Source organism: Aspergillus mulundensis (assembly GCF_003369625.1).
Source record: "Aspergillus mulundensis strain DSM 5745 chromosome Unknown scaffold_2, whole genome shotgun sequence".
NCBI classification, from domain to species: Eukaryota; Fungi; Ascomycota; class Eurotiomycetes; order Eurotiales; family Aspergillaceae; genus Aspergillus; species Aspergillus mulundensis.
Genome location: NW_020797890.1, coordinates 2,622,456 through 2,646,205, shown reverse-complemented (window position 1 = coordinate 2,646,205; position 23,750 = coordinate 2,622,456). Strand labels below are relative to the sequence as shown.

The following is a 23,750-nucleotide window of genomic DNA, read 5'->3' as shown; positions in this document are numbered from 1 at the left end:
TTGCGCTGGTTTTTGCGGTCTTTTTGGGTGTTTTTGAAGCTATTTTGATGGAAGCTCTATAATGGGTATCCCTGGGTAAGAGTGGATTCCAATTTGCTCCCCGTTTCTGGTCGTTGCGCCTAAAGCGGGGACGTAAACAATATACATCCGCCACACCATACTTTTCACTTTTTCCGTCGCTGATAATCGTTGACAGGCTTATCAATGCGCTCGGTCCCGGTGAGCGGATTTCCCTGTCCAAGTTGGCCATAAGTCATTTGGAACGCACCTCGCGACCTATCCGAATCGCTGTGGACATTTCGATATGGCTGTTTCAGGTGCAAGCTGGCCGCGGTGGCAAGAATCCAGAGCTACGCACGCTGTTCTTCAGGCTGCTCAAAATCCTGGCTCTGCCAATCCACCCACTCTTTGTTTATGATGGCAAAAATAAGCCTCCCTTCAAAAGGGGGAAGGCTGTGTCAAGCCGGAGCTATGGAAATGCGCCAATTATTCAGCTCTCGAAAATTCTGATTGATCTGTTCAGATTTCCTCGTCATGAGGCCCCGGGTGAAGCAGAAGCGGAGTGCTCGAGGCTGCAGATGGCCGGAGTTGTTGATGCGGTGATGAGCAATGATGTGGATGCGCTTATGTTCGGGTCGGGATTTACAGTCATGAACTTTTCAAAAGAGGCTGGGTCCAGCGCTGGTGGTGCGACGCACGTTACTTGTTATAAGATGGGAATGGGCGATACGTCCAATGTGCCGCTGGATCGACCAGGCATGATTCTGTTTGCCATGCTTAGCGGAGGCGACTACTTACCAACGGGTAGTGTTGCAAAATGCGGCAGTAAGACCGCAGCCGAGATCGCAAAGGCGGGATTTGGCAACGATCTCTTAGAGATACTCGAGGCAGACGGTGCAGAGCTCGAGACTCGGCTGAATGAGTGGAGAGACCGGCTACAGTATGAATTGGAGGAGAACGAAAGCGGGTACTTTCAAACCAAACACAAGGTTGTTCGAATACCAGAGACTTTTCCCGACCGGACCATCCTTTCCTACTACGCCAAACCAGTTGTATCGTCGGAACAGCAGATCGAATCTCTGAAGGATCGTTTGCGAAACGCATGGGACCAAGAGGTGAATGCTAAGGAATTGAGGGACTTCACAGCCCACGCTTTCGAGTGGAATTACCGTTCAGGGGCAAGAAAAGTCATCAGGCTCTTGGCTGAGCCTCTGGTTTCCTACAGGCTTCGTCTTGGACAGCACCCAACATCTGGCCGGCCCAGATTATCGAACAATGACGTCCAAACTCTACAGAAAGTATACAAAAGCCGAACGAGCTTTATCACAGATGGACAGATCGAACTGCAATATGAGATGGTTCCGATAGATGTTGTCGGCTTGGACCTGCTGGCCGAGCAGCCAAATCCTCCACTTCAATCACAGGGCACAACAGCCTCAGGCGACGAAGAAGAGGACGGAGATGGCGAAGAAATTACTCCTCAGTCACCAATCAAAAAGCGTACGACAAAGTCGTATGATCCTTTTGCCTCTGAAAAAGTGTGGATTTTCGAGAGCGTTGCTTCGATCGGCGTTCCAGAGACTGTAGAGAACTGGAAGAAAGAGCAAGCAGCAAAATTGTCCGCACCTAAAAAGACAATAACCAAGAAGTCAGGTCCGAGGAGGCGAAAGGAGTTGGACCCGAGCATGAAACAAGGCAGCATCCTGAAATACGGTACACTCAAGAAAGGCCGCTCAGACATGTCCGAATACAAAAGCGCACAATTGTTCGAGGCCGCAGTGTCCACATCGTCGCCAACGAAAACTCCCCCATTCTCCAGCCCTGTAACAGGAGCTGGGCCTGGAATGTATGGTCTGACAATGTCGACTTCACCGAAACTCAACCAGCGAGTAGATGGCTTTGACTACCTAGTCGACCGATTTGCATCGTGCGATCTCTCTGGTTCTGGTTCTCCTGTTAAACGCCGACCAGTTACGAGATCTCTCCACTCTCAACGCGTAGCAGTCACTTCTGGCGGTGTGGAGATCATCGAGATCCCAGACACGGACGATGAATACTCCCCACCTGCCACCCCAAAACTCCGCATGAGCTTCTCCAATGCGAGCTATAGAGAGCTACGCTGCCATAACTATTTCTCCCGGCCTTGCAGTCCGAGCCCGAGACAAGCGAAGCAGGTTGAAGATCAAGTTGCACCTGAAATAGCGCATCTCGAACACGCCGTGTCATCCCTGAACCTGACTACGCATGATGGGGATAATGAGACGAAGTCATCCCAAAAGTCGAGAACGAAGTCAAAGGAGCCAGAAACTAGTGTTGAAGACATTGCCCTCGACAGAAGCAAAGTCACCTTGGAAGACCCTGTCGAAAAAACCAAGCCAAAGCACCGCAAGGCCCCTGCCGTAAGAAAGAAGGCCTCCGGTAGTGAGGAAACACAGCCAGGACGTTCACGCCACGGCACCATCAACACCACTTCCGCTAGCAGGGAAGCACCAACGCACATTGAATCAATCACCGCGTACGACGGATTTTGGACAGTAAGTGCGCCGGCTACTGAAAGAGACCACGAGGCACATCCTACAGATACGGAAGGGCCAAAGAACGATAAGAAGAAGAAGAAACGGTTCGCTCGAGTCAGTATTTTGGACCTCACTTGATCGACTCGGATCACCACCGTGTTGACATATCTTTACCTTCTTGCATATGTTCTTTCAGCGTACATTCATCGGATCGGATTTTGGATTGATATGACATAGCCTACTTACAGATCACGACTAGGTAATCCTCAGGGCGTTGGTGGAATTGGTTTTTAGAACTGCATTTTTACTACGGTGTACATAGGTGACTTGACCATGGTCGGCTTCGAGTCAGCGGCGCAATACAAGCAAAGAAGACCTTTCTATCCCCCTCATGCCGTCATCTCCCAACAACTCTACCTAAGTACCTTGTCGATGCATAGAAATTTCTCGGGGATAGTCTCATGCTTCCGGGCCTGCACTTGCCGTTTGTCCGCGGGTCTGCGTCCACAAGAGTCACACTGTGCATCCTTCTTCAACCTCATAGTCTCACGTTCCCAAAGCTTTAGGGCATGCTCTCCCAAAGGCAGGACTCCGTTCTTGTACAAGTGGTTATAACAGGAGTGGCATATGTACAGCCAATGGGTCGTCGGCGTTTAGATGAGTACGACCACCTCTCTGGCCCTGGCCGGCAGGGCGTGCAGGGCATTTATGAGGGGTATGTCATTCGTTGGCACTCCGGATTCGCGCACTTTGAGGCGCTACGTGAGATGGTGTCTTTGAACCTTGCTTTAAAGATTATGCTGCATGGAGGCCATGCCACTGAAACTCCGGAGAGCTTCATTGCCTCTCTCATCGCCTTCGCCATCTCGTACGAGGCTTCCGTACCGACTTTCGAATAATACCTGGGCCACTGATGAGTCCTAAAGATGAGCAATGACCATGAAGATGCTCTCTAAGAGCAAGAGGTACCCAGGATGTATGGGCGTTTCAAACATTGCGAGCTTCTTGAAGTTTGAAGTAACCCCGGCTCGGCAGGTTTCTTTGGTCCACTCTTCTTTCCGGAAGAGCTCGATGGTTTTCTCTGTTGAGCCACCGATGAACAATTCCACTAGGATATGTTTTTGAGCCTCGCTCATCGCCCAATATCCTCTCGTGATAGGTAGACTTTCGTACGGCATCCTGTCCTTCTACTACTTCACCAACACGTCGTATCCGAGCATGGACCTATTGACGAAGGGATTGGTCTCGAACTCTGACAGTTCAAGTTTAACGATGGTTGGGATCCTAGACGCCGCAAAGGCGTCATCAAGCAAGCCGTCATCGATCCCATCCGGTCCGATGGCATCGTGTGTATCGCCAATAGCGTCAGTTTCGGCTTTAAGTTCATCTTCATCATGGTCCTTGTGCGAGGGATCGATATTCTCCGCATCATCAACCTGCTCTTGGGTATCAGTGCAAAGATCCTAGCGGACCAGTGTCCATTCGTATAGTTTCGTACCCCGGGACAACCGCCAGACGCCCTCAGGCATTTGACTGACGAGGGTTGCCGACAGACCTAGGTTAGGTAGGTGTAGACGCCGAGACACCTAAGCACCGGCTTCTATATTTTCCCGCTCGGGATGCGATGGGGCTGCACGTTCTTTTATCTCATGTCGCTCTTTATTCGCATCGTATCGGATAGACTCGAGGAGCTCTGATCGGGAACCTGTGAACAAATCCTGTTAGTTGGTACGTCCAGGTTGCATTTGATTGTTCGCTCACGGACTCAGTATCCATGGGGTTGGCATACTCACGGTTGATGATTAGGCCATGGTCTGTTCTACCAGAAGTTGGTCTGGATATGACTAGAGTAACGTCAGTCATGATGCTGAATCAAGTGGGTTGGAGGTAAGCACGTTCAGGCCGAAAGCGCTCACTCGCTCTGTTTCTGATCGACCATGTCCGGTGCGATCTGACAAGAATCGTTCCGTTTTCTTCTAGAAAAGAAGCTTGGAGCCCAGAGTCGGCGCTCTGTCGGGTGTGAAATGCAGAGATGTGGCTGTAGAGAAAGGTTGTGGTTTCAGAGAGTAAATGCCTCATCCTCGTTGCTAGGCAGAACACCTTCGGCTCACTCGAATAGTATCTCAGACGATCAATCACCTTCTCAAAACACCCAGGGAGCTTTCTCCTGGTTTATTAATGCCGTATGTGCGGAAGTCGTCATCGGCGCACTTACCGGTTCGAGGTCGAGATCGAGTTGTTTACACGTTGACTGGGAGGCTTCGCTGGAAGGCTCACTCAAGCTCAAGCAACCGAGAATAGGGTATACTCAGGCGAATGTCGAAGCGGTTCTTTGCAGCTTGGCCCTGCTGTCTGTCCTGGCGGTCCAAGAGAGCCGTCCATGGCCAGATGTTTCCGCCATGTCAGTTACCGCACCGTCTGGGAAGCCACCCTGCACGGAAGCAGCGGCCATCAGCCCACGAACCCACGTCTACGACGCAGAGGCCAAGGTGGTCGATTTCGGTGCCCTGAACCACTGCTCCATGAGCTTCAACGAGTCTACCATATGCGCTATGCATTGACAGCAGATGGATTTAACTGGCGCGCAATGGAGTAACCATCAATCTCTTCGAATTTGGGCTTTCCAAGTTACGCACCAGCCACCGAAACACCAGAGTCACCCTGAGGTTGGTTTACATGTACACCAATAATATGGGCAGCAGAGCAGTATAACGTTTGGCGAGCCGAGGTGTATAGTGCAGTTAATAGCTGGCAAGGCCGTCCCTTGGGGTCGACATCTACAAAGTGTGAAGCCCTAGAAAACTCTCGAGGGTCGCTGAAGCCCAAGAGTTTCGTCGCTCTGATAGAACTCACTGACATACACAGATCTATAAGACATTTGTTTCAAGGAAGGCTTCGTGTTTCGAGGGAGGCTCAGACTTAGGGCTCAGGTTTCGAGGCTCAGGGCTTACCTAGGTCATGGTTATAGGAGGGCGAGACGATATAATGGCTTTAGAGGTATGATTACTTGCTCTGTATCGTTTGAAAAACAAGTAATTACCTTGGCAACTATATAGTATAAAGCCCTTAATAACTACCTAATACAACTACCTGGGCGACTACCTGGGCAACTACCTGAGGCAACTAAACATGCACAAGTTGTAGGCGCACTTAGTTTACCCTAAAAAAGTGGTCAACGAGGGTTTACCAAAGCAAAATACAATTGGGCCATGGTCCATCGGGGCAATTAGGTGGAATAGCAGCTCTCTTAGCAGTTGGCCCTGGCTGTCAAAGGGCATCCCAATTGCACTGGTCCTAATTACATGCTGCCAGCGCCCATATGCCGTCAGAAACACCCTAGGGGTAACTACCAGTATCTTAAAACTTAATGCTTTATAGATAAATATGTTAGCACATGAATATTAGTTGTGCTTGGAGAGATGTATGCATAAGAAACTTTATTATTCTAGAAACAATGTACTAGCGCGGAGATATCAGCCTAAGCAAATCGATCAATCATGACTTGGGCATTGAAGGGCAGGGAGGAGAGCAGAAGAGGCAATCAATAGGACATGGCCGAGCTACTGTCAGCAGACTGAGCTCCATCCTCTTGACAGCGAACGGCAGGCCGAATCCACCATGCACGGTCTCATAGTCCCCAACTCAGGGCAGGGCGACTCGGGAGATAACGACTCGGTGACTGAGTATATGATGTGGCCAGTCTTTGCAGTTAGGATTCCGGCGACTATAGAATTCCTCTTAGGGGCTCAAGGCATCCTCACAGGGTTACTTTTTTCACCACGCTTAACACCAAAGAGGCTCAGCTTTCCCCTGTCGAACTGACACTCGGACACGGTCCTGATGCCGTACTCGTGTTGCTTGTCGATTCAGTTTCTCCAGGCCCAATGACCTCATGTCGCCCATGGGAAAGTGCCACCTTTAAGAAAGCCTACTTGAAACTGATAAATAAGTCCTTCAGTCACAAACTTTGAGGTATTGATATAGGGTCACTCAGAGTGGTGCGAGAGTTACCCGCCGTCCTGAGTCCTGAGTACGTGGTCCGTCGTCTATCGGCCGGACACCACTTGCGCCGCTTCGGCATCACAAATGACAAAAATCAACTTTTTCGCTCGATGTGACTCGATATGGCTTCGATGACACCCGGGTAGACCCGCGTGGACCAACCAGGTCTCAGCAGAAGCAGCAAAAAGCGAATTCCGATGCGGGGAATCGAACCCCGAGCTTGGCTGTGAAAGAGCCACATGTTGACCGTTACACTACATCGGATTTGATGTGTTTAGCATGTTAGAAGTACAAAATATGATCAAAAAGGCAAAAGCCGAGCTGCGGTATACTTGTATAGTTCTGACGCGGCTTCTGGTTGGTTGCGGGTGCGGGGTACGACCTCAAAACTTTCAATCTTCGACCGCGGCCGCTTGAGGAAGGCACGTCCAGTGCCGCCCTCGGGACCCTATTCTCTCATTGTCAATGCTTAATGATCCGGGGAATTCACCTTGCTGTCGGCATCTACTGCATTGTGCCCCTCGCCACCACCTCCCACATGTAGGTATACCGTAGAGGACAGCCTTGAACGCTCGATATACCACCCTACTATTACAAGAACCATGGTGTCTGGGACATCATTAGGGAATAGATGGTGATTGGCATACATTTCGGCTACGGTTCCTGTTGGTTGCTGTGCTTGCGTCTATGCGCCGACGGCTCGGAGTGTGGGACGGAGTTGGCGGGTCAGCATGGGTTTCCTGGCCTTTGGGAGTGGAATAATCACGGGTTGTGGGTATACGGTACGCTGGGGATGGATGAGATGTGCGACAGTGCTGTTGTTAGGACGGGCTGAGTAGGGTCAAGTCCATAAGTAGCCTGCTGCACCGCATTAACATAGCCTACAAGGCTATGCGGAGGCACACTTGCATCACGCTCTGGACTATGGCCGTCTTTCTTCTATAGTGCCGTTATACTCATCATGATTGGCTGATGTGTGCTGCTAGTAGACCGAAAAAAACGACCAGCATGGAATGGCACGATGCCGGCTGGGGGTCCTGATGGCTATGGGCCTGGCGCTCAATTCGACGGACTGCCTGTAGGTTTGGAATCTTCGCATCCATGCCGATGGCGACGGTGATTTCCGGTTCCTGCTCTTTTGGGGACCGCCCATCTGTCTGAAGTCGGCTTCCGACTGTATCTGTATCAAAACTCTATTTGGAGGTCAGAGATGACTAGGGCCGTTTACGGGGTCGTGGTGTTTTCGGCTTCGAGGGGTCCTTGGGTATCCCGAGATGTTGGCAGTGCTTTGGGACTGTTTGGTACATACATTTTATCGTTATCTGATCAGTTGATCCCTTTGCGGTCGGAATTGTGTCCCTTTCTGGTTCATGGCCCAACGGCGCGTTTGGTGGAGCACGAGTAGGCATTACATGTCGCTTCGGTGGGTCTACGGGCTACGACTACTAGGTGGCGCTTCCTTTGGGAGTATCTGCCTGTTAATATGAAGGATTTGGCTGTAATCTGGTAGGACGTCTCATAGGTAAGATGGCCAGTCAACATGTGCTTACCCACGTGGGTCACCACTACTAGTAATCAAGGGTAAGGGTGCTTTCATTGTTGAGGTTCTGTGAAGAGTGTAACAGTCATCCAGATATGGAGTTCTCTTTGTCCTGGGGCGGGTGGGTCAAGTTCCGTCTACTCTGGGTGATATCTACCGGTATACTATGTCGTTTGCCTTGTAGTTAGCCATCATTCCTTCTCCCGCTGTGTATCGGTAGGCCCGGTTTCCAAATTAGTAAAACTGCTAGGATGAATTGAGCCTTTGCTTGTTCTATGCTTGCAGAGTGCTTGCTAATGAGTACCAGGTGTCTGATCTTGTAGCTCCAGCTTGCCAGGGATTCTTGGTTTAATGCCGTTGCGTACTCGATAATGCTAGAAGAGTGCTCAGGATCCTGGCGGCCTAGGGCTTCAGGTCGGTCGCCGCTTTCTTAGGATGGACATGCACATGTTGTAGTCGGCCATTTGTTCCGTTGCCAGTTGGTCCTCATTCTTCTAACTGGTCGCAGCCTCGCAGGTCATACACATAGAGATGCCGCTATACCATACCCACCTCGATTAGATATATATCGTAACGCCAACCCGTGAAACAAGGGCAGACTCTGCTACATGGGAATGGGGAATCACTTCATATAAGTATTATCCAAGCCATCGTCGTCCATTACTCTCTAAGTACATCCTAACACAGCCTGTAAAGACATTCTATACATGACTTCATGTAGTCGGTTAGGGCTTGCATCGGCGCTGTGTGGGGACGCTCAGCAGCTGGCTTTGATTGAATATTGCACAAAACATTGACTACCATCTTAGCAACAAATCCGATGTAGTGTAACGGTCAACATGTGGCTCTTTCACAGCCAAGCTCGGGGTTCGATTCCCCGCATCGGAAGTAACCGGATAGGAGCTTCAAGCTTTGCTTTTTGATGTTCTTTTACCCAAAAGCAAGGTTTGCTAATAACCAAACTCCAATAGTACTTTTCAACAACAAATCCGATGTAGTGTAACGGTCAACATGTGGCTCTTTCACAGCCAAGCTCGGGGTTCGATTCCCCGCATCGGAACTAGGCGGAGCTACCGGCTCCCAATTTGATTTTTGTACCCGGACATAGCTCCCGTTGATATGGAACACTGATAGAGTGCAAACATGCCTCGGAATGAACCAATTATGTTAACGCTGCTGGTTGTTGTAGGGGACATGGATGAGAAGTACACACTTCGGATATCTTAGCGCCGAGCGGCCTGCATCAGCATCCCCAACTAACCAAGAACCGCCCATCTCTTTGAAAGTCAATTCGTAAACCCCTATACCCTGTACAGGGCTGGAATGGCCATGGTCCATACTCCATAGATAATTCCAAGGTCAAGAGTTTATTCCCTATGGATGGGTACAATCATACCATCATCCTTAAGTTCTGATAGCTCCGTTTTTTGCACAGCGCTACCGAATAGACTAAGGACATGACTGAAAACCAGACTTCCTGGCAAGTGGACAGGAAGGATCCTATGAAATGCAGGACAGAGGACGTAGATACCTAGCTAGGTACGTAGTAAGAGGCACCTCTACCTGGCCAAGAGCGAAGAACAAACCCGAGCAACTCTGCGATATGCGAAGTACTTGTACATCAATCAACAAGGCTAACCACCCAGACTACCGAACATGACGCTTAGACGCCAGCCATAACCATCTGCAGCTAAATGTAGAAACTGGGGTCAAGCCAGCTGTCCCCTTTACCGCTTGTTCGGGCCAATGGCGTTGCTGGAGCGCCTGCAGTAGGCTGCATACTCTTCCAGATAGATTTGTACCTTAGCGCTGGCGGGATTGAGCCTAAAATATGCCTATCCACGGCCTATGACAGGCTATCCTTGACTATTTTCGTTTGAAAAAGCACCAATATTGACGCATCGTAGCGATTCCCTGATCGGACGGAAAATAACTTGCCACTCGATGTTCGGTGGAGAAGAACCGGTACCGAAGACTCGAGAAGATGACTTGAGGCGAGTGTCATCGGGGAGCCGAGGCGGTTGAGGTTGAGCCAAAGCACGGGTGAGGCGATAAGATTGGTCTGAAACCGCTAGACTCGATGCGTATTCTGCCAGTCTCAAAAATTTGTTTCCTCAGGCCGGGGCGGGGGCTGGTGATTTCTTTCCTCTTTGGGTTGGGGTAGCCACTGTATACTACTCCGTATGCCGTGCACTGTAAACAGTGAACACCGTGGTAACAATGCCGCCCTCAAAACGACTTCCTTGATTGCGACCACAAGATACAGTGCTTTGGCGAAGTGATACATCACAAATACCCGCTGATATCAGAGTTACAACAGGATCAGCATGTAGAGCACGGTCCAGGAGCTGCCCCTCACATGGTAGTTCTGCCATTGCGCGTCAGTCGATCTGCATTCTGTGCTGCATCTCCAGATCTGTGTCAACTTTCAACTCTCCGGGTTTGGTCAGAGAGCTCGTCGTCGAATTAAACTGTCGTTAAACTGTCGTAGATTATATTGATATGCTGGCAGTGAGTCACCCCGGGCTGGCTTGGCCGGACATTTAGTCTGATATCAAGCAAATCAGCTTGCCGCTGGGAGTCATGAATAGATTATTGACTGCAGACTGCTGGTCGATCAAGCCGGTCGTGGTCGTACCCAACCAACGGGTCTACTCCGGAGAACTATGAATGTGTCTATTGGCACATGCTTGACTCATTGTCTGATATCCCTACTCTGTACTCTGATACTCTGAAACCCCTTCCTGCTGATTCAGTGCAAGACAGCAGATGCTGCATCAATGATACAATAGATACAGCCTCGCTGCAAGAGTAACGTAAAAGAAAACCGAAAAGGGCGGTCAACAGCTGCCCGCCAATAGTCGGCCACGTTTATACATTGCATAGCCAATCATCTCTGATAAAACTCGGCCAGCGGAAGTAGACCCACTTGCACAAGCAAAGAATCCACCGCGGCGAATCTGGAGGCGGCTTTCGTGACAATACGGTACGCCATCTGCTGGAGGCCCTCCCATCTTTTCTCCCATAACACCCCCTCATCCATTCTCTTCATTCTTCCCCTTTGCTCTCATCCAACAGCCCAGTTTGCAACCATCTACACCTCTTCATCAAACCTTTTACCACATACCTTTTTCTTCCCCAACAACAGATTTCGTCAAGAGTTCCGCGCCGCCATGGCTTTCGTTGAGCTGTAGATTCCTCGCTGGGGAGCCTTCTCCCGGCTCCCCAGTCCAGCAGCTCCGAGTATCTCCCATTTGACTTGACGATTTCTGTCTCTCTTTCGACGCAACTCCCAGCAGCGTCGGAATTGCCCTTCAGCACACTTACGGAAGAAGCACTTCGACGTCCGGACGTGGACGGAAAGGTGCTCTCGTGTCTATTACTTTCAATCTCTTCTTCCTCCCGCCTCCTTCGAATCCGAATCCTCCTTGCCCTCTATACTTCTCCCGATCCGCAACGGCTCCTCTCAATCCTCCTGACGCTTAACGAGGAAAACCACCACCGCCGACACTTCCGCAATCCTCCTTAATCCTCCACATCCCTCCTGAAGATATTGACGCAATTGACCGATTGCGGGTAATAAACTTTGTTGATCCAGCGTCCTTCACCCATCCCCCACATATCTCGTGTGGTACATACCCCGAACGAGCACCATTACGATCAATTGAACTCACAACAATGCCGAAAACAATTCCGTCCAAGAGGGCCATTAAGAGCACCTCAAATCCCCTCACCAGCTCCGGGAAGAGGCCCAGCAAGTCAGTATCCCTCGGCTCAGATCGAAAACGGAGGGCCTCATCGTCGACCGTCTCCAGCCTCTCCTCAGTCACATCAATGGAAGGACTGAGCGACGAGGACGACGACGCGAATGATTCAGAAGATGCAGACGACGAAGATGACCAGCCGATTCTCCTTACCCCGTCTTATAGGAACCATAAGGCGGGGATGAAGTCAGCTAAACGTGCACAGCAAGCCGCGTCCGATGATGACAGCGAACACGAAATAAGCGATGGCCCTGACTTGGAAGACAGCTCTGATGATGTCTACGCCGCCGTGGACTACATTAGCGACGGCGATGACGAAGAACAAGATGTTGAAATACTGGAAGAACTTATGATCTTAGAATCAGAAGATGAACATGAACTCTCGAGCGCGGCCAACACGGGTGCATCTGAAGTTCATGACTGGGCTGGCCCCAGTGTCTTCAATGATGATTTAATGTTCACCGGAGCACCCTTCTTCGATGAACAGCAGCTATACAGTGCCATGGAGGCCTTTGGGGAGACCGATGTAGCAAGTGAGACCGCAGTAGAGACTCCCGTACCGCGCCGGGTGCATTTCGAAGAGGACTCCGATTCGTCGTCCGACAGCGATTCTTACACCGAAGATGAAATTCCGAGTGATTTTCTTCAACAGGACAGTCTCGACCCGCAGCTCCGTCGCATGATCGAGAGCGACAGCAATGAGGTTGGACGCCGCTCATCCCGTCGGCAGTCTGATGAGATCTACGCAGACTCAGACTACGGCCATTCTAACATCTACCATGTCGAGTCCGATGGCGCCGTCTCCGAGGGCTCCTCAAGTGGCTATGAGAGTATGCCAACACCAACCGATTGCTTTTTGCTTTGCTAACTCACTTCAAGCCGACGATGGCGAGACTACAGATGAAGACCTCCCCCCTCCAGCCACCATTACCCACCCACGATCCATTCTCCGCCGCGACTCATCCGCGTCTTTGGCCGCTGCGATTGAAGAAAAAACCGAGCCTACTCCCCGACGAAGAAGAGGGCCCCTCATGGGTACTTTTGTTGCGGACCCTCATAAACCAGTTGCTCTTGTCGACTGCACTGGCAAGCATCTTGTCATTATACCCGCGTATGCTTCGTCTCGCCATGACTGGCTTGAATCCGCGGCCACTAGCGTTTGCGGCACCGCGAACAATAGCCCACGAGCGACGACCATGCATCTTATTGACGAGAGCGACACCGATGCTCTCATCTCCCCAAATATGGATCTTAGCCCTATGCTGGCGTCTAGTGCCAACCTAATGATGACGGCTCTGGGTAATGACGTTGCGCCAGGCGGCCAGGTTATGGGTCCCCCAGAAGCCTTTTATCCATCTCGCGATTTTGCGATCGACAGTTCTTTTGAGGATGAGGACGAAGACGAGGACCCCGAAGCACAACTGAACGTCGACGACTTTATTGACTTTGGCGGTGACTCCTCTGACGAAGAACTCGACAAAGAATCAGATGAGGAAGCGATGGGGTCTCCAATGACAGTGGTACCGGTGGGCAGCACAAATGGGACCCCGACCCCGAATCGTGGGGCCGACCCGCACCAGACGAACAGTGCGGAGCGGTTCTTGAACCACCTCGATCGGGGAATTGTGACGGCGTTCCGTCGAAATCACAATCGCTACCAGGCGCTACTGCGACTTCCACAGCACCGGGAATTCATGCCTGCCAACTCGCCTTCCCGCCCAGCGAGTGTGTTCCGACACGCCCGACATGCAGATCAGCGCACGCCTACAAGAAAACGCAAGGCCAGCGGGAATGCGGGCGGGGAAGCAGTGCGGCGAAAGCTTATGAACGCTCAGCGACACAGTCAGTTACCGTTTTAGAGACGGCATATTAGATAGATCCTGTGGCGGTCTCAGTTTGTTTGAATGTACAGGGATCGGTGTTCAAGGGACTGCGGAGGAGTCTAATGCAGGCCCAAAAGTTTGAGTTTGATGACGAAGGCTATGAATTTCTTTTTTCTTTTTTCTTTGCTTTTTGATCATTTGTACCTGGAGTCGGAGTGGCTTTCGGGATATACCATACCTCATCTCTGTTGCAGACACGGCCTGTTTGTATTTGTGGATATAGCAATCACTACATATCGGTTCAATTGGTTCGCCTCAATTCAAATGTGTATTATTCTTAGGAGCTCAGACGATCCCAGGCGATCTTCTGCAGAGCTGCAGGAGTGGAGTCCGAGCGGTTAGCACACACCACACCACCCTCTCAGGGACAGGGACAGGGGAGGAACCACTGGAGTCTGGACAGTCCCTGGATCAGGCACCAGCCCTGGAGCAATCAATTTCGATCGCAGCTCTGCCTATCATAGCCAGCTGGAATATTAATAGTCTGGCGAGACGCTTCTGCCAGGCCGGCGGCTAGAGTGCAGTGCGCACTGATTGGTGTGTGGCTTCGCGCCGGCGGTCTTCTGCAGCGAACCAGTCCCTCTGACCCTGACGAGGCTTGAATCTGCGACAATGGCGCTTTCAGCATGTCTTACCTGCTGCTTGCCCTCAAAGCACTCAGCTGCAATGTGACCCTGGCGTTGTGAATGGGGCCTCTACTGCTTTGTTGTTGGCGCCGGTGTCTCAGGCTGCCTTCCTTATAAAGACCCTGTGCCTGTCCCCCACCGTCCCTGACTGAGTTCCTCCCTCTGCATCGTTTCATTCTCTTTTCTTTGCATTTCTCTTGAAGCTTTCTCTGCTAGACAGACACTCGTTAGTCTCGTCCTTCCTTTCTCAGTCTTTCCCGACTCTGTTTCTTCTTTTGTTGCTTCTACCGTATATCGCTGGCCTCGATATCTTGTCTCATTGATTCACTCATTCACCATGAAGACCACCTCTTTGGTCTCGGCCCTTTGCTTCCTGGCCACTGCCCAGGCCACTGGCTTGGTAAGCTATCTTCTCTTCGCTTTATGACCATTACTGACGGCTGCAGTGGTGGGGTAGTGACGAGTGTTATACCGCTCCGGAGAATACCAACAACGAGTGTACCGAGCAGCAGCAGTCTGGATTCACCTGGGACGACCTTGACATTGGTGACTTTACATCATACGGTGGCATGGGCTTTTCTGGCTTCAGCTGCAGCAGTGGTTTCGGCGGACTGCGCACTCGGACTTTCAACGTAAGTACTCTTCTGTCATGGAACTGACGGTCGACTAACACTTGCCAGCAAAAATGCATCACCGGAAAGATTGGCAAGGGCATCGAAAAGGCCTCCGCCCCATCCATCTCCTGCGGCGAGGACAAGGCTGGCTTCTCGATTGACAAGTTCCACCTCTTCACCTCTGTCGATGTGGACGTGGTCATCTCCTTTGGCATGCCCGATGGCTCGACCTGCAAAAAGAACGCCCAGTGCTCTTCCGCTGGCACGGAAGTCACCAACGACCAGTGCGGTGGTGCTACCTCTGTTGGGTTTGAGCTGCCGGACCACAGTGAGCACGACGACTGTGACCTCGGCATTGGAAGCATTGGCTTTATCTGCGGACCAGGCAAGCCAACATATACCCCTCCTGCTGAGACTGAGGTGGAGGAGACTCCGTCGGCGACACCTACTCCGGATGCCCCAACATCTTCCAGCATTCCTATCATTGGTGTTCCAACTCCTACAGGCTCTAGCCCCGTCACATCTTCCACTCCTGTCGTCCCTGCTACGACGTCTTACTCGAGCGTTACTGGCAGCAGCTCCGTGCCGTTCACTCTCTCGACCGTGTACACCACTAGCGAGGTTACAATCACCCAGTGTGCTCCTACCGTGATTGATTGCCCTGCGCACTCGACCTCAGTCACCACCTCAACGATCCTTGTGTCCACCACCTGGTGCCCTGTGACCCCTACGGAGACTCCGTCTGTCCCTACTGACACGGAGGATGTTCCCCCACCTGGCGAAACCTCACCGTCTGATACGGCCTCTACCACCACTACGGTCTCCATCCCTGCTGAGACTCCTGATGCTCCTGAATCCACCACTCCGGCTTCCACCGACACGCCCTCGGTTCCGGAAATAAGCACACCGGTCATTCCGACCAGCGTCAGCCCCGGATCATCTTCTGCCATTCCTCCTCCCGAGGACATGACTACCACGGAGATCACCTACACGACCGTCACTTGGTGCCCGGTTACAGACACTATTACTTCTGATGAGTCCACGTTCACCACTGTGACCACTAGCACTCTCAGCACGACGACCATTACAGCAACGACGACCATCTGCAACCGCTGCACATTGACAGGTGTTCCATCTCCGTCAGAAACCCCTGCTGTCCCATCTGAGACCCCTGCTGTCCCTACCGACGACTCTGATGTCCCAACTGAGACCCCCGGTGCGCCAACCGAGACACCTGACGTCCCCACAGACGTCAACCCTACTACTATCCCAGAGGCACCAGCGACGACGGAAACTCCTGTCACCGAGGCGCCGGAGACGACACCGGTGCCCCCAGTTCCCGAATCTACTGTTACTGAGATCACGTACACGACCGTCACTACCTGCCCCGCGACAACCACCATCACTAGCGGCGATTCCACAATCACTTCAACCTACACGACGATCTCTACACAGACGCTCACTTCGACTTCGACCATTGCCGTGCCCACATCCGTATCTCCCGAGGAAACTCCTTCAACCCCGTCAGAGACAGAAACTCCCTCCACCCCGGTCCCCACAACTTCCTGCCCCAACGTCGTTCCCAAGTGTATCAACACTTGGCTCAACCTCATCCCAGACTGCAAGTCCAACAGCGATATCACCTGCTTCTGTCCCTCGTCCGAGTTCACCGACAAGGTCATCTCCTGTATCCAGGCATGGGGTGCCGACGCAGACGAGGTTCAAGCTGCTCTTTCTTACATGACCGGTATCTGTGCGGCTTATGTTCCTGAGAACCCCGGTATTATTACAAACGTTCCCACCACTATCACGCTCACCCCACCACCCGTCGCTACCCCCACGGACGTCAGCCCCGAGCAGACTGGCTCTGACTCGCAATCCCCGGTCCCCACAGCCCCTCCCTGCACGACGATCACGTACTCGACGTATACGGTCACCGTGCCGCAGGTCGAGTTCTCTACCGCCACCGTCACGGAGACTGCTGGAACTGGGGTCAACCCGGTTCAAACATCCACGATCGAGCTTATTCCCCAGCCTACCGCTGCGCCAACCTCTGGCTCTTCTGGTTCTGGCTCCGGAGCTGGTTCAACTACCCTCCCCAATCCCTGGACAACCACGACGACCCTGGTCACGAACACCCCATCCCAGACCGCCACACCCTCGCCGACAGCGCCCGTGTTCACAGGTGCCGCGTCGCCTCTTCATCGTGTCCCAGGCTCATTGACTTGGTCTTGGGTCATGGCGCTGGCTGTGCCGGTCCTTGCCCTCTGATTTCTTTTCACTTAACAAAATGATCTAGAGCATCTGTTTCACTCTCTTTCTTCATCTAGCTCAGGGTTTTCTGACGCGTTTCTTAGTCGCTAATGTCTGTTTGTGCTCATGCTCATTTCTCTATGTCTAATATGCTACACGTGCACTGCACTGCACTACATACATCATCTGGGATGATATGCATACTGACTTGTATCTATCTCCCCTGACTTCCTCGGGCATTTGGTTTCCTTTTCAACTTTGGCTAAATAATGCAACTATGTACATCAAGACCTCAAGAGAAAAGAATACCATACACACCTGAGCTGAACGTGCTTCTCATGTACCTTGCGCTATTGCAGGCGCTGTAATAGAGAACTAACTCGTTACAATAGAGATCGACGCGATAGGACACGGAACGCAAGGCAACCACGACTCATTGCACCTTTCTTCCGGTTAAATACTACTCGAGTCTCCTTTTAAATCACGGTCCGCGAAAACTTGACCTTGAATTGACTTCCACATATCAAAGTTGTCATCGACTCCCTACGACTTTTATAAGGTTGGTTATAGAATATAAGCAAGATAGACAATTCAACAACAAGATATTGCCATCGCAGTCTCTAAGTGGAAAACCAGCAGCTCGGGTCCATCCCCGTGTCGGAACACAGTCATTTTACGTCCCCTAACATATGTGAACATATTAGTGCTACTCAGCGCTCCATGAGGCTCGTTTAAGATGGCCAGACGCAAAGACATGCTGATCGTTTTAACCCATCGTCTAGTAGTGGAATATCCGCCAATCTATACCATCCTCTCCGACCACTACACTACTTTTTTCTTCTTCTGGGCACCGCCGTGGAGGCTGAACTATAAGTGCCTCTTTGAATAGGGCTGAAGATGCCTGAGTTTCTGAAGGTGGGCTGTGTTGCTTAAAACCAGACAAAGGGTCTTGGGTATTCCAATTATTATTTCTCGCGTGATATTATAACATCATCAAAATAGGCACAGAGAGGTATTATAGTGTCGTAATCATCGTGAATCGTTACACTCGTCCAAGTTCCCACCGGCCGTGTCCTCACGTCCCCGGATACGGCTCAATCTTCCTCTCGCTGGGCGCGGAACTCTGGCTGCCGGACCTACCAAAGATTGACAAAATCGACTTCGACCGCGTAGGCTTGATAGGTTCGTTCTCGACACCACTGGGCCTATCTTCATTCTGCGTCTGCTCCCCAGCCGTAACGGCCTTCGTCTTCGCCTTCTTCTCCCTCGCCTTCTGCGCCTCTTTGATACCCTCGCGGACTTCGGACGGGGATGCGCCCTGGGCGGCTGTGGTCGTGAGGGTCTCCGTACTGCGGATCTGGGTTGTTTCTCCCGTATCGGGCGCTGTACTATCAGCAGCAGTCTCTTGGTTGATCTTCTCGATTTCTTCCTCTGTGACGAGACGCTCATTCTCGAGACGGACTTCGCGGCCGCGCTTGTGGCAGTACCAGAGGACGAAGAGGAGGACTGCGCAGCTTATTGTTAGCTCCCACCTTCAAAATTAAAGACATGGTACGTGTGCTTGTGCTTACTGAACAACGCTAATGACCAGAGGACATTCATCCCCAGAACAGCCGGGAACCTTGCCCTGAGGAACGCCATGATGGAGCGTAACATCCCCACAATTGCCGCCGGTTTCCCAACCAGCTCCTTCAAACTGGGCACCTGAATACCCATTTTATTGGCAGCTGCCGCGGCCTTGCCGATATTATCCACGTTGACACCGCTCCGACTTGCTCTCTCTGCGGCGACAGCAATCATCTCGGGGGCTAGGGACTCTGTCCATCGCTCGGGGAGTTTCTCGATGAGTTTCTGCAGGAAGCTCGGGAGATTGCTGTACGTCTCCTGGAGCTGCTTGTTGCCGTTTGTGAGGAGCATTTCGAGGTCGTGATATGCGGTGGGTACGCCGTTGATGAGGTCCTTGAAGATGAGCTTGAATTTCCGGAGGAGCTCTTGCGTCTCGTCGGAGATGGAGAAGACGCGGTTGTTGTCTGCGGCGAGGTTTAGCTTGTCTAGGATCTCGGTCATGTCTTCGTTTTCGCGCTGGGTTTCGCTTTCGGTTGTGTCTGCGGGCTTTGACGCAGGCTCTGGGGATTGGGGCTCTGGTGTCTAGAAAAGCTAATATTAGCATGGCTCATACCTAGAAAGAACCAGCGGCGCGACGGGAGGACGACATACCTTCTTCTCGCTCTTCTTCCAGATCATACTCCACGGTCTCCTCTTCTTCCCCGGGCTCTTGGACCTATCCGACCCCGCCTTCGCCTTTCCCTTCACATCCTCTTTTTCCTTCTCGCTGTTGACCGAGGACTTCCCCGTCGTACTAGCCGCCAACGCATTATCATTCCCTGACACCGTAGGCTCTAAACCCGCCGCCGACTTCCTGCGCTCCTGTTCTCCCAGCTCCTTTCCAAACTCCTCTGCCGGCGACAAGGGCGCCTGATCTTGTGTACTAGGCCTGGGCGGTAACGCTGGTCCTTGGTCTTCGTCTCCGACTGGCGCTGGCCCTGCATCCCGGTCTGTCGAAGGCGCATCAGCGGTGACATTTCGCAGAAAAGCCTCGTCTTCTGGTGTTAGGACGGGGTCGTGGGACTTGCGCCGCTGCGCTTGTGCGGCTACCCCTGTGGTGGCCCCTGAGGGTGTTTCGGTGTTGGTATTGGCGTTGTTACTGGTCTTGCTCTTGAAGAAGCTGTTGAGTTGTTGCATGTTGACGGTACTATCTCATAGCTGGACGCGAAGTAAGTAGATGTTAGACTCCAAGAATATAAGAGTATAGACAGTGGATTCCTTGCAAATTCAAGCGTTCGTGAACCCAACAAAGAGTGTTGGCGAGCTGGCCGTGTGACGCTGAGCGATCATCGATGATATCATTGACTGCCTGACTCCTGAGGCGTCAAGGCCTACCACCCCACTCCAGCCACCGCACAGCCACCTGTCTCCTATCTCTTGCTTTTGATTGGTTGTCTAGGCGCTAGTATATCGGGCTGTGGGCATGATCTCGATCAGTGAGATTGGGGTTGTGCAGTCAGTGGTGAGGCGAAATGCTTGTAAATATCATTGGACATGTGGTAAATACTCCAGGAAATGACATGTGAATCTATCTCTTAATCGGAGCTCGGCATAATGTGCTAATAGTCCAATTATCATCTGAACTCGGCCCTGGTCCAACATCTACGCTACCAGGAACCACTATTTGGATGGCTTCGACACCATGCAATCCAAATAGATCATCTTCTTACCGTGCGACTTGATACCCCTTTGGAATATCAGGTGAAGATAGCCCACTAAAAGCTGCACAAGTACCTTAGGCAATGAGGTACAGGTCAGCCTTTACCTCCGATTCGTGCTTTTGCTCCGAAATAGCATCATCACTGTCAGCCCCATCTCAGCCTCGCACAATGATAAATCGAGCCATTTCTCGAATTATGCTCAAAGAGACCAAGAATAACGCTGGCCTGTTGTCAACAAAATCAAAACCAAAGATTAAATGGAAGAAGAGAACATGGCCCCGCGCTACCCCACAGTAGCCATTATCGGAACCGGCCCGGCAGGCATTTCAGCCCTAAAAGCGCTCCACGACGAGAAAGCGTTCGACAAGATCCGAGTCTTCGAGAGGCGAGACAGCCCTGGCGGAACCTGGAACTATGACGCGATTCCCCAGCGATTTCCAGGGACGTATCCAAGTGCCGATAGCCTGGTCCAGAAGCCCTCTACATTCCCGCAGACGACGTCGCCCGCACTTCCTACAGATGAAACTATGCCAACAGCGATCTATAGCTGGCTGGATACAAATGTGCCCGCGGAGTTGATGGCGTTCACGCACACGCCGTTTCTAGAGGGGAATTCTCCAATATCGGTAGAGCGATATGGGGAGAGGAATGTGACCAGGCCGTGGCACGTCGTTGCTCAGTATCTTTTGAATCTGGTGGAGGGATATCGAGGATCTATCTCGTTCAAGACCACGGTCGTTTCGGTTGACAAGATGGAGACCGGAAAATGGAGGCTGACTCTTAGACGGTCAGAGGTTGTGAAAGGAGAGGCGAGGGATTTCTGGTGGCAGGAGGAGTTTGATGCGGTGATTGTCGCTGTAGGACAATATAACGAGCCGTTTCTGCCCAGCATTTCGGGATTGGAAGAAAGTGTGAAGACTCATCCTGGAGCATTGGAGCATGTGAGCGCGTTCCGATCGCGTTCCGATTATGTTGGCAGGAGAGTGGTGGTTCTCGGAGGGAGCTTCTCAGCCAGCGACGCCGTCGGAGATATATACACTCTCGTACAACAGCCGTTATATGTGTCGCAAAGCTCGCATAGTCCACACATCACCGAGATATGGAACTTGCCGAATGTTGTCGTAAAGCCGACAATCAGTCACATTGAAGGCCAGGACAATTCAAAACTTAAGCTTACATTCTTGGACGGCTCCCAACTGGAAGACGTTGACAAGGTCATTTTCGCAACGGGGTACCGGTTCTCATTTCCATTCTTGTCGCCCGAGCCTCTTGTAAAGGCCCACCGAGTACCCAGGACATACCAACATGTCTTTAGAGTTGGCGATCCGTCATTGGCTTTCCTCGGCCTCGTCAGAGCGCCATTGCTTTTCCGGATGATGGAGTACGAAGCTGTGGCTGCAGCCCGGTACTATGCCGGACATGGAGGCGAATTGCCTGGTCGGGAAGATCAAGAGCGATGGGAGGTTGAGCAAGTTAAGCTCAAGGGCGAGACGTACAAGTTTCATGATGTCACGGGAGAGATGAAGGAGCATATGGAGTTCCTGCGAGACCTAGCCGGGCCGCCAGCTCCTGGGACAGATGCGTATGAGCTACCTCAGGTTGCTGATGAGTGGCTGGAGAAAGCCTTCTCAGGATTTCGACTCAAAAACGATTATTGGGGAAGAGTAAGACGCGCAGCGGAGAGTCAAAGATAGATCAGAGAGTATTTAGACCATATAGATCGTCACATCTTCAAATACTAGGTCTCAGCTTGAGCAGGAGATATAACCTCGCAAAGCCGCCTGCGACATTCATCCATCTCAGCAGCAGTAACATTGCGCTCGAACTCGGGCTCTTTCTCAGCCTTTATCAAGGCAAGCAACTTTCCATATTGTGCGTGCTGCAACTTGATCGGGTTCAACAGTAGATCTTCAACACGATTGTATATGATACCGACCCGCCTCAGTGAAGGTAGACGAGCGAGTTGCGCACAAAGTACAGCCCAAGACAGCTGATCACCAAGAGGGCCATTATGTACGTACAGCGGTGCGGGGTAGAGCCGCAAGTACCGGATGCTGTTGCGAGCAGTGTCGGAAAAGCGATCGAGCAGAAAGGTCAACGAAGTCGGATTAGATACAAAGCTGAATGCCACATTGGAGAATAAGACTGGGAGCGCTTCGTGGTAGATCTGGTGGTTTGTTGCTAAGAGGGCAACTGGGAGGTGCAATGCTGGGCTGCGGCTGTACTTGAGGCATAGCTTTGGTGGGCGTGCAGAGGGCATGTAGGCCCCAGCTCGGTGAGTTGTGTGGCCTCGCTCGACAGTAACTTGAATAAGCTCAGAACAGTTTGAAGAGGTAGAGAATGCATATTGGTAGATGAGGAAGCGGATCTCAGCGGGGAGAGAGAGGAATGGTGAGGCATGGGGAATCAGTGGATGGCTCCGGCAGGGCTCGGTGCTCGTGTCCGATTCAGTGTCCGAGGCACAAACGGTCTCGGACCCGCTGCTATAGAGAGAAATAGTATCAGATTCATGATGGGTCTTCAGGCGCTTTGGCTCCATGATGATGGCGGTTTGTGGTGGATGGTCGATGACGCTGAGAAGTTGATGAGGCTGAGAGGGTTTGCAGCAAACTTACTGTACCCGGACCACTGCCCAGCATGCAGCCTCATCCTTCCCTAGCTAGGTAATACTAAACAATATCTGAGCACAACCTCCGTCAGGCTGGGATAGGTGAAGCGCTCTAATGACGGAGAAAAGCCGGCCTCCACTTTGCGGCGACCTGATTGACCCTGGTCCTGGCCAGCGGGAAATGGGTCCTATAACAATAGGGAAGAAACCAGCAAAAACAGCAAAAAAGGACAGGTCAAGACTCGAACTTGTCTTTGGTGGTCTCCTAATCTTGCCGCAGGCCCTCGCAGTACATTGAACAGGAATTCTTTTTCGAATTGGCTCCTCGTCAGTAAGAATAGGTGACCAACGTTCTACCATTAAGCACCGAGCCATTTGTGTTACTGAGACTGTTTCCAGAGATATATGACTTACCCTAGGTACTATATCACAGCACACGTAGGCTGAATAGGTCATTACTTGATTGGGATTGGACTATTCGCGAACATTAATCCTTCAATGACCCCAAGTCCACGAATGATCAGGCTATAGTTCCTCTACAGATCAAGCATAACCTGGTCAATATATTATATTCGTCTCCCGGCGGCCTATTCAAACCAGGTAGGTTAGGTACCATAGCAATTCAAAGAGTGGAGCGGGTACAACGGTACAGAAATGGACAGTGGCAGATGGCTGGCA

At 51.6% G+C, this 23,750-nt stretch overlaps 6 protein-coding genes across 6 annotated transcripts; 4 read left to right on the top strand and 2 right to left on the bottom strand.

Moving 5' to 3' along the window:
* Positions 1-61: 61 nt before the first annotated feature.
* Positions 62-2,654, top strand: DSM5745_03512 (crossover junction endodeoxyribonuclease; the record flags this gene model as incomplete). Its single annotated transcript, XM_026745528.1, has 2 exons — positions 62-75; positions 197-2,654. The coding sequence occupies 2 exons, from the start codon at positions 62-64 to the stop codon at positions 2,652-2,654; spliced, it is 2,472 nt and encodes an 823-aa protein (XP_026606394.1).
* Positions 2,655-3,706: 1,052 nt separating this feature from the next.
* On the bottom strand, positions 3,707-4,379 carry DSM5745_03511 (uncharacterized protein; the record flags this gene model as incomplete). The annotated part of the gene is made up of 4 exons (XM_026745527.1): positions 3,707-3,957; positions 4,015-4,071; positions 4,111-4,234; positions 4,278-4,379. The coding sequence occupies 4 exons, from the start codon at positions 4,377-4,379 to the stop codon at positions 3,707-3,709; spliced, it is 534 nt and encodes a 177-aa protein (XP_026606393.1).
* A 7,357-nt stretch (positions 4,380-11,736) lies between these two features.
* On the top strand, positions 11,737-13,681 carry DSM5745_03510 (uncharacterized protein; the record flags this gene model as incomplete). The annotated part of the gene is made up of 2 exons (XM_026745526.1): positions 11,737-12,652; positions 12,702-13,681. 2 exons carry the CDS (start codon positions 11,737-11,739, stop codon positions 13,679-13,681), a joined length of 1,896 nt encoding a protein of 631 aa, XP_026606392.1.
* Positions 13,682-14,668: 987 nt separating this feature from the next.
* On the top strand, positions 14,669-17,216 carry DSM5745_03509 (extracellular serine-threonine rich protein; the record flags this gene model as incomplete). Its single annotated transcript, XM_026745525.1, has 3 exons — positions 14,669-14,731; positions 14,778-14,963; positions 15,012-17,216. 3 exons carry the CDS (start codon positions 14,669-14,671, stop codon positions 17,214-17,216), a joined length of 2,454 nt encoding a protein of 817 aa, XP_026606391.1.
* A 1,057-nt stretch (positions 17,217-18,273) lies between these two features.
* On the bottom strand, positions 18,274-19,940 carry DSM5745_03508 (uncharacterized protein; the record flags this gene model as incomplete). Its single annotated transcript, XM_026745524.1, has 3 exons — positions 18,274-18,704; positions 18,770-19,346; positions 19,416-19,940. The coding sequence occupies 3 exons, from the start codon at positions 19,938-19,940 to the stop codon at positions 18,274-18,276; spliced, it is 1,533 nt and encodes a 510-aa protein (XP_026606390.1).
* Positions 19,941-20,736: 796 nt separating this feature from the next.
* On the top strand, positions 20,737-22,158 carry DSM5745_03507 (uncharacterized protein; the record flags this gene model as incomplete). The annotated part of the gene is made up of 1 exon (XM_026745523.1): positions 20,737-22,158. The coding sequence occupies one exon, from the start codon at positions 20,737-20,739 to the stop codon at positions 22,156-22,158; it is 1,422 nt and encodes a 473-aa protein (XP_026606389.1).
* Positions 22,159-23,750: the final 1,592 nt, after the last annotated feature.